Here is a 10,321-nt window from a genome sequence, read left to right as displayed (position 1 = left end):
CAGGGAAACTCTGACTTACCAGTTACATTCGGGAGGAACCAGCTTGCTTAGCTCTTCTAGTGATTTCTCCGACCTGTATTCCTGGCAGGCAGCACATGGAACATGATAATCAAGGGTGGGAACTCCACACTGTCACACCATGGTTACCCTGACCAAGACCACAGGAACTAATTACACACCTGGATGAAGGCGACAGTGACCACGATCAGCACGGCCTAGGGAACAAACGGGGAGGGTGGCGTGAGCACCCAGCTGTCGGGTGAGTGAGTGAATGAGTCCATGGAAGGTGGGACACAGCACCTCCCCTTTCCAAATAAATTTCCTTTCTTCTTGCAAACCAAGCACAAAGAAATTTAGAAAACAGATGAGCCGCTTCCCCCCGCCCCGAAAAAGAACAGAAAAATCATCCCAAATTCTGGCATCCAAAGGTTCACATTTTAGGGTACCCTTTTAGATTTTTCCACATAGACATACAACACAGGATCCTATGATACAGACACATTCTTTTATAAACAGCCTTTTCACACAACATATTGTAAATATTGTTCCACGATATCAGAAGATATGGATGAAGCTTCAGCCTTTTAAACAGAGGAACAAATACTATTGCTTGGAAGGAGCCTGCTTTTGCATTTTAAAAGAGCACATGACAGACAAAGGGAAGCAGGAATGACAGTCATCAAAAGGTATTCAGTAGGAGCCAGATATAAAAGGTCATATATTGTATGATTCCATTATATAAAATATCCACAGAGGTCATAGAGACAGAGAGCCGACTGGGGTTTGCCAGGGGCTGGGAGGTGGCCTGGGAGGGGTGGGAAGGGGGAATGGGAGGGTTCTGGGAGGGGTGGAGAGGGGGAAAGGGAGGGGTCTGGGGAGGTGGGCTGGGAGGGGTGGGGAAGGGGAGGGGTCTGGGGAGGTGGGCTGGGAGGGGTGGGGAGGGGGAAAGGAGGGGTCTGGGGAGGGGGATGGTAGGTAGGGTGGGCAAGGGGGGCTTCCTTTTAGGGCCGTGAAGTATTTTGGCGCTAGCTAGACCTGGTGGTTGCACAGCGCTGTGAATGTGCTAAATGCCACTGGACTGTATGCTTTAAAATGGTTAATTTTTTAACCATGTGACTTTCACCTAAATTTTAAAAAAAATTCTTTTTAAATAGGTGCTCAGCGGTTACATCCGGGGAAGGGCTTACAAATGATAGCTTTGTGCAGCATGCACAGCGGGGTCATGGAAGAGGACTTCACTGCAGTGTTGTTCCCCAAAGAAAGACACCAGAAGCCCCCCGGGGTATCTACCAAGACAGTGATGGCAAAATGACCCAGGACACCTCCACAGGGGTAGGGGGGGCGGTAAGAGAAGGACGAGGATTTGCTTTCCTTTCTTTCTGCTGTTATTTCCTATTTTTTTCTCTACAGCCACACTCTTTTTCCTTGAATAAAATATACCAAGACTCTGCAAGCCCCTTGGCAGCGGGGTCTGGGAGGCGGCGCAGCCCCCCGCCCTCCCCACTCACCATGGCGATACTGACGGCATCCTCATACTCCTTCGTGAGGACGCTCACCAGGGCGGAGGCCAGGAGCAGCAGGATCAAGGGGTTCTTAAACTGCAGAGAGAACACAGGGTGGCGGGGTAAGGGTGCAGGGTTCTCTTCTAGTCCCTCAGCTCTGCGCTCAGGGCCGGGCTTCCAGGCCAGCACTACAGTGACCCGCCCCCTCCAAAGGTTCTCCTCCACCCAAAATGCTCCCCCCCCACTGCAGTGTCATTGACACTGACTTCCTGGGGGTCATCCAACACTGTGCCTGTCCAGACAGCAGCCCTGGCCCTGCCTTGGCGTTCTTGGTCTCCACGACACTGAGTCTGTCACATCTCCACGACACTCCAGGTCCCAGCCCCTCTGGTGACTTGCCAGCTCTGGTCCAGCATGGCCAAGGGGTCCCCTTTGCTACGCCAGGTCCCCAGTGCCATGTGTCCCAATCACACCAACCTGCTCCTGTAACTGCCTCTGGGGGCTCCAGGGGTGTCCCTCCTGAGAACAGGTGCCACAGAAACTTCCCAAGAGGATTTTTACTTTATTGCCTTATGTATCTACTCCCTCGTTTCACAGATCTATTACATAGTAGCTCATGTTACAGCCCATTGAAAGGAAACATAAAGACAAACTCACAAAAACAGGAAGAGAGTGAGTGGACCAAAGATCAAGATCAAAGTAGGAGTTAAAATACCAATATGCTAGCCCTATTTTTGTGGTTTCAAATGGGGCTGTGCGTTTGGCCTTGAGCTTCCCAGCAGCCAAGGCAAAAAGAGAAACACGATCAGATGTGTGATTCATGCTGCTCATGAAAAGAAGCACATCAGTGTCATATCAGTATGGTGCATGAAGGGATTTAATGCCCCTTACTCCCCACCCCAGACTTGCTGGGCTTCATCTCCTCTGAATGAGGGACAGGACATTTTGGGGTAATGTCACCAGCAGCCCTGAGTTAGCCACAGCATCTATTTTGAATCCTCAAGACTGAACAACTTGACAACATTCTACCTTCTTAGCTACAATCTTTCTATGATTGTATCAAGAACTTGAAACACGCATCAAAGTTTCTGAGATGGACCTTATTTAATTAGCTACAGGCTTCTCCAGAAGGGTAAAGACTTCCGGATATAAATAAACCATCGGTTAATATTGTGGACTTCGTAAAGCATTCCATGGGCATGAAGTCACAGATTAGAAAAAGGCCTTAGATTAAAACAGTTTCAGGGACACATCACCCAAAAGCCAAAGGTAGGATTTGTTCAGACTTTGCTTCGAACAAAACTGTAAAGCGGCGTCTTTGAGGCCTGCGGGGAAAACGGACTGCGGACTTGGCACGTGAAGTGGACCAGGCCAATGAAGTGATAATGGTACCAGCGGGACCATTATGGTTAATGGTTTTTTTTTTATGGTTAAAAAAAAAAAAAAAAGGGCAAGAAAAAGGAACACATCCTCTAATGATAGAGATACATAGGAAAGTACAGATGGCAAAAGGATTTAATATCTTGAATTTGTTTTAAAATACTACAGAGAAAAAGGGAAGGATAAAAGTGGGTCAAATAGATGGATAATTATTGAAGGCAAATAATGGATATGTGGGGGTCTTTATACTATTCTCTCTACTTATGCATATTTTTGAAATTTTCCCTAATGAAAGATTTTTAAAAAGGTTTTGGCCAGTGAAGTCCCAATTTTGGTTCTGAGAGCATCTGACAGCGCTGGACGTGGGTGGGTCTGGGGGAGCTTGCAGAGGGAGGGGCTGCACTCGGAGCTGCCTGGCGGAGCTCACGGCCAAGGCCATACCCTCGCCAGTGGAGGTGGACACCCCCTTTCTTCAGAAATCCGGGTAGGATGAAGTCCAAGAGCAGAGGGAAACTCGAGCTCAGGAAAGCCCAGTGGAGGGTGCAATACGTCCAGGGCTGCTGTGATAAATGACCACAGCCTGGGGGCTTAAGAGAACGTCGTAGGCGGATTCTCTCACACTTCCGGAGGCCAGAACTCCAAATGAAGGTGTTGGTAGGGCCAGACTCTCTCTGGTGGTTCTGGGAGAGAATCCTTCCTGCAACTTCCAGCCTCTGCTGGTGGCCTGCCATTGTGTTGTTCTTGGCTTGTAGACACACCCCTCCAGTCTCTGCCTCTGTGGTCACATGGCCTTCTCCTCCCTGTGGCTATCTCCATGTATCTCCCCTCTTCTTATCAAGGACACCAGGCATTGGATTTGGGGCCACCCTAATCTGGTAGGACCTCGTCTGAACTAGTCACATCTGCAAAGACCTTATTTCCAAATGAGGTGCTATTCTGAATTCCAGGCCAACACGAGTTTGAGGGGGACACTATTCAACCTAGTACAGAGAGGAAAAACACCTCAGTCCAGCAGAGCTAAGAGTAAGATTTCATTTCAGCCCTGAGCCCATCACAGACTTGCCACCCGGTTGGATAGAAGTGAGGTGAGAGATGCACAAACAGGGGCCGAACACCCAGCACGCACCAGGCACCGGGATTCTCCAGGCCACCTTCTGAAGCTCGGTTAAGCTCACATGAGCCTGGCCTCTCCTGCCTCAGGGCCTTTGCACTTCCCCCTCTTGCACATCCTTCCTCCAGACCCTCACACAGCTCCCTTCCTCACTTCATTCAGGTTTCTGCTCAAAGACTGGCCCCTCAGGAACCAGTCAAACAGCTCCCCTGAGCATGCAGTCCAAAATAGCTGCCCTGCGATCACTTCCTAGCACCTGTCCTGACTCGTTTCTCCCCACCACACTCACTGGCTGATGCATTACATATGCCCCAAAGCAAAGCTGGTCTGGCTGCCGCTCCCTGCACAGTGCCCAGCCCATGGCCAGGAACATGAAAAGCACTGACCTAGAACGAATGAGTCCATGAAACAGCAAGCACCCAGTTTTGGGCGGGGAAACCTGAGGCTTGGTGGGGTGAGAGCTCCTACTCAAGGTCACCTAGCAGAGCAGAGATCAGCACAGGTTCAAGTCCTCCTGCGCAGGTCACTTCCATAATATGCCACCTGGCTCCCTGCCCTCCCCTCCCTCCAGGCTACACCCACCCAGGACTCTGGGAGCAGCAGGTCTATTTCTGGACAACAGGCCCCTCCAGCCATGGGCTCAGGGCTAGCTCAGGGGTATGCACTCCTGGCCGGGGCCACTCTGAGTGCTGGGACCGGTGCTGGTCTCTAGCCAGGCCTGGATCAAGTGCCACCTTGAACCCCGATTCCAATCCCATAGGCTCAGCCCTTGCCTGAGCTGGACCTGGACAGTCCTTCAACACTGACATCACCAGGTGCCCTCCTTCCCCATCTTCAGACCATCCCAAGCACCTGCCCAGTCTCATCCAACACAAGCGAGTCACCAGGAGACCCAGCAAACAGATGCCAGACCCAACGGGAAGGTCCCACCACATGCCACCAGGGCTGCTCTGGCCATGGATGGCTACACTCTTCCTGGCTTGGGGCCCTTCTAAGCCCACACATAAAGGGAGTCAGGCAGAAAGGTGGTCTGCTACAGTTAACAATAAAGCCAACCGACATTTTACTGAGCGCCTCCCATGTGCCCTGCTCTATGCTAAATGCTTCACCTGCACCATTTCTTAGCCTCTTCCTAACCCGATGACACAGGTACTGTTCAGTATCCCTGCTTGAAAAACGAGCAACCTGAGGCTCTGAAAGAAACTGAACTGTCCAAGGATTCATGTAGGTTAGCCCGATCCAAAACCTGTGTTCTTAACTGCTACACTTCAATTAGGGCCAACTGGTAGACATGGCATGGGGGGTACAACATTTATTAAGTCCTTAACATGTGCTAAGCTGTCCTTTTCTCATGTAAAACTCAGAACAATGGGTATTAGACCCATTTTCTAGACAGGGAAAACTGAGGCTCAGGGAGGTTCAATAACTTGCTCAAAGTCACAAGGCTAGAAACTGGGATTTGAACCCTAATCTACCTCTGCTTTATGATTCTGGGGCAACATGTCTTGAGTCATGCCAAGGTAGAATTGCTGATGGTGATTCTCTTGAGACAGAGAGGTAGGGCAGCCTTGTGGAGAGCTCCCGGTCACTGGAGGACATGGGCAGGATAATCCTAACACCTGGCACAGAGCAAGTGCTCAGCGAATGTAAAGAACGACTAAGTGAGCACAGACGATTTTCCGTACTCGTCGAGGATGGAAAAACACGGCCATCGGGAGCAGTCTTGTAGTCCTGCAAGGATGCCCACAGACGCATCCCTGACCTGACAAGGCTAAGATGAATAAGCAGGTTCCCTGCTCTAAGAAATTTAAGAGATCTCACTCCTGGAAAGGCCCTGGCTGGCGTCTGAAGGAGTGTTAACAGGGCAGAGGCAGGAGGGAGGATGGCCGCGGAAACGGGAGAGCGGTCCTGGCGGAAGGGGCAGCCAGAGCAGGACAGACCGAGGCCCGGGGACAGAAGGGAGACTGTCCATCCCCACCGCCCGCGTCAGCTTGCTTCCGTGAACTCCAGCTTCCAGGAGCCGGCGCCGCTTCCTTCCAACCCTGGGGTTCCGGGAAGCTTTCGGGCTGGCTAGAGCCACCTGCGGACCCAGGAGCTGATTTTGGTGCCAAATGCGTCAAGGAATCACATCCCCAGTGTGCAGAGACCTAACCAATGAGTGGCGTGGGGACTGGAGGAGAGTAGAGCTTGAGGATGCTGCAAGGAGGGCTGTGATTGGTCCCCCAACCGACCAATCACGAAACTTTAAACGCTGAGCCAATAGGAAGGCTGCTGAAGCCTGCGGCAGCCGGGGAACCGCAGACTGGAGCGACAAGTGTCAGGGATGGGAGGGAGTTCAGGAGACCAGGAGGGGAAACCGAGGCAGTCTGAATGCCTTCGCGTATCTGGGGTAGTCAGCCTGTTAACTGGGGTTTCTGAATGGATACTGGGTAGGTGGTGGGGGTGCTGACTTCTAGACCAGAACTTGCAGCCATGTGTCTTTCAAATTTTTCTTTCCTCCTCCCAGGGGCTTCCAGGCATCCGACTTGTGCCATCCATTCAGTACGGTGCCAGCACCGAGGGCAGAGGCCAAGAAGGGCAGGGGCTCTGGAGCCAGCTGCCTGGCTTTACTCCCTAGCATGCCACTTACTGCCGTGGGACATTAGGCTCCAGCTGCCAAACAGACTACAGGACAGCCAGTTAAATTTGAATTTCAGATAAACAAGGGACAATTTGTTTGGTATAATTATGTCCCATGCAACATTTGGGACATACTTATATTAAAGTAACTGTATTTATCTGAAATTCAAACTTAACAAGGCATTCTGTATCTTTATTTGCTAAACCTAGCAACCGTACACAGCCTGGGGGAAATATTTCAACTTCTCTGTTCACCCTCCTCATCTCAAAATGAAGATTAAGAGGAAGATGAAGTGATGGGGCGCCTGGGTGGCTCAGTCTTTAAGTGTCTGCCTTCAGCTCAGGTCATGATCCCAGGATCCTGGGATTGAGCCCCGCATCCGGCTCCCTGCTCGGTGGGAAGCCTGCTTCTCCCTCTCACACACCCCCTGCTTGTGTTCCCTCTCCCGCTGTGTCTCTCTCTGTCAAATAAACAAAATCTTAAAAAAAAAAAAAAAAAAAGAGGAAGATAAAGTGAGTTAATGCTTACTTATTTACTCACTCAGCATGGTGCCCAGCATGTGAAAAATCCTCTATGAATGTAACAACTATTATTCATGATCGTGGCTGCCTGGGTAGTTTCAGATCTACTCATGGCCATCTCTCCTGCTGGCTAAAACCAGCCTGAATGAGCAGGGAGCCTTCTTCATCTTTGTACCCCTGCACCCCAAGACTGGTCCAAAGACACCCCCAATCAATATTTAAAGAATGAATGACTATCCCACCCTCTCTGGCTTTCACAAGTTAATGCACGGAATGACACCTACCTGATCAAGATATTTCTTCCACACAGGTTCGGTGTTATCAGCAACAAATTCATTCCAGCCATGGACCTGTCTCCGTTGTGACACTGAGAACTCAGACAACCCATTTTCTAAGTCCACCTGGAATGACATGGTTAAGCACGGGCTCACCGATGGGCCCTGAGCGGCCAGGGAGCCCACCTCACAGAACTCCCACTTCAGAAGCCAGTCGTGTCCAAAATGGACCAGGAAATTGGATTGTCCACAAAGGAGAAGGAACTTGTTCAAAGACCCCGAGCAAATAGGAACAGAGAGAGAAGGAACACCCACAGGCCAGTTCTTTCTCACTTTCCTGCACTTCTGCCCTATAATTACAGCAGAAAAGACAACCTTAAGCCTAAATTTCAATGAGATTGTAGCAGGGAGGATTCAATGGGATTGTATGGGGGGATTCCAGAAATACAGAAATGCTTATATTTTCTTCTTTAAAAAAAAAAAAAGGTCTTGGGAACCTGAAAAGCTGCAGCTGCTATACATGGGGATTCCTCAAAAAATTAAAAATAGGATCCCCACACGATGCAGCAGTTACCCTTCTTGGCGAAGAGATACCAAAAGAGGTGGGTCTCAAAGGGATGTGTGTACACCCATGTTCAAAGCACTGCTATTCTTTTTTTTTTTCCAAAGATTTTTATCTGTTTGTTTATTTGAGAGAGAGAGTATGAGTGGGGGGAGGAACAAAGGGGGAGGGAAAAGGAGGGGGTAAGAATCTCAAGCAGATTCCCTGCTGAGCGTGGAGGCGGATGACACAGGGCTCCATCCCATGACCCTGAGATAATGACCTGAGCTGAAACCGAGAGTCAAGTCAGAGGCTTAACCAACTGAGCCACCAGGCGCCCCTAGCAGCGCTATTCTCAATAGCTAAGAGGTGGGAACAGCCCAGGGGCCCAGTGATGGCTGAGTATACCAGTCAGGAAAAGGCAGACTATATGATCCCACTTACATGAGGTGGTGCGAGTAGTCAGATTCCCAGAGGTGAAGAGGAGGAGGTGGGTGCTAGGGGCTGCGTGGTGTGCAGCGGGGAGTTACTGTTTCATGCAGACAGAACCTCAGTTTTGCAAGATGCAAAGAGTTCTGGAGGCTGGCTGCACAAAATGGGCTCAATACTCCTGAACTGTACATCAACAATGCTTAAGACGGCAAATTTTACATTGTGCATTTTACCATAATTAAAAATTAAAAAGAAAACAACAGAAAAAAGGCCCCTCCATAGAAACAATAGCTAAAATTATTATATCGTACATACACTGTGCCAGATACAATTTCAAGTCCTTTACACAAACTAACATTAAATCGAAAATTATGTAAGACAACCTTGTTGTTCTGGTTGCAGCAAAGGTATCCTTGTTTTTAAAAAGTCGGCAACAAGAAAGTTGTACGGGGTGAAAGAGGTGACAGGGAAAGCTGAACTGATTTCTAGATTCATTTCAAGAGAGAAAGAAAACCAAACTTGTTTGCTGGACAGGGAAGACATCTAGGTGAGGCAAGACTATTTCCTTCCCTTAATACTAACAAGCAGGACTTGAATTTAAACAGATGTTTGAATTGTTCTCAAGAAAACGCTGCCATGATGGGACACCTGGGTGGCTCAATCAGTTAAGTGTCTGACTCTTGCTTTTGGCTCAGGTCATGATCTCAGGGTTGTGGGATCGAGCCCCACGTCAGGCTCTGTGCTGGGTATGGAGCCTGCTTGGGACTCTCTTTCTCTCCCTCTGCAGCCCCCCACCCCGACTCTCTCTCTCCAAAAAAGAAAGAGGGAGAGAGGGAGAGAGGGAGAGAGGGAGGGGGGGAGGGAGGGAGGGAGGGAGGAAGGAAAAAAGGCTGGCACGAAACACGGATTTCTAATTGTCTTGAGAGTGTGGCATATGCCCCTTTATTAGTGGATTTTTATTTGCTTTCCCAAAGTGTGGTGGGTTATGCGTAAATACACACACAGACACACACACACACATCACTATGCTCAGTTTTCTAAGTAAATTAAAAACAGAAGGCAAGCAACATTCTTTAGCCTCAGAGAAGAGCATCATGGAGGGAAGGTGTTGTATGGTTGGGTGTTTGTGTGTGTGTATGTTTTCTTGCATTGGCCCGGAGGTCAAATTCACTTGAGAAACTTGTAAGGGTTTGGTTTCAGTAATTGCAAACACCCTGGATTATAAAGGAGGAAGTGTGTGAACAGGGGGTGATTAAAAGTTTGAACTTTCTTGTCAGACCATCTGGATTCAAGTCTCACTGTGCTCCTTTGGAACCGTGTGGGTTCCCATGTTCTCTGGGTCTCTGAGTAAGAGAAACAAGGATATAGAGATTGGGGAGGGTTCCTGTCCTCTGGCAAGGACCCCATGAGGGTTGGTTCCGTTGACAGCAATGATGATGACAGTCCACGTGGGACATCAAAACAGTTCAACATCAGCAGCATTTTCTAGCAATGATGATAAAAATGTATAATTTGTGTTGCTTTCTTCTGAAGCTAAAAACCTTACCATACTAGCCTCAAAGGCAAATTCAATACTTACATAAAATGCTTTGGCCAAATCTTCTTTGTGGCATTTGCTTGCCTCCTTGGGTGACAGAGCTGCAACTGTTTTCTCTTTTTCGATGGCTTTCAATTCACACTGCCCACCAATCTGTGAAAAAAGCAGGATTGCTGTTAAGTGAATTGTAATTTTGTACTGATACGCTGTTTTCAAAGTATTAACATACACAGAGAAAATGCACATATCTTAAGTACAGCTCAAATTCTCACAAACTGACCCATACAGCCAGCCTCCAAATCAAGAAACAGACATTACCAGCCCCTAGAAGCTACTCGTGCTCCCCTCCCACTGGAGGAAGGGTGACGACTGTCATGGTCTCTGTCACCATAGGTTTGGCCA

General features: G+C 49.0%; 1 protein-coding gene across 1 annotated transcript; it reads right to left on the bottom strand.

Moving 5' to 3' along the window:
* Window positions 1-8: 8 nt before the first annotated feature.
* On the bottom strand, window positions 9-10,092 carry LOC145719311 (calcium-transporting ATPase type 2C member 2-like; the record flags this gene model as incomplete). The annotated part of the gene is made up of 5 exons (XM_081810806.1): window positions 9-81; window positions 180-215; window positions 1,509-1,598; window positions 7,419-7,535; window positions 9,962-10,092. Coding segments are annotated over 5 exons (440 nt in total), but the record flags the coding sequence as incomplete, so codon positions are not given.
* Between the last annotated feature and the right edge of the window lie 229 nt (window positions 10,093-10,321).

The sequence above is a fragment of the Leptonychotes weddellii genome, unplaced genomic scaffold (assembly GCF_054177405.1).
Source record: "Leptonychotes weddellii isolate Sample4059 unplaced genomic scaffold, ASM5417740v2 HiC_scaffold_3790, whole genome shotgun sequence".
Lineage (NCBI taxonomy): Eukaryota > Metazoa > Chordata > Mammalia > Carnivora > Phocidae > Leptonychotes > Leptonychotes weddellii.
The sequence above is the reverse complement of the archived record's forward strand: the minus strand, read 5'-3'. Positions and strand labels throughout refer to the sequence as shown.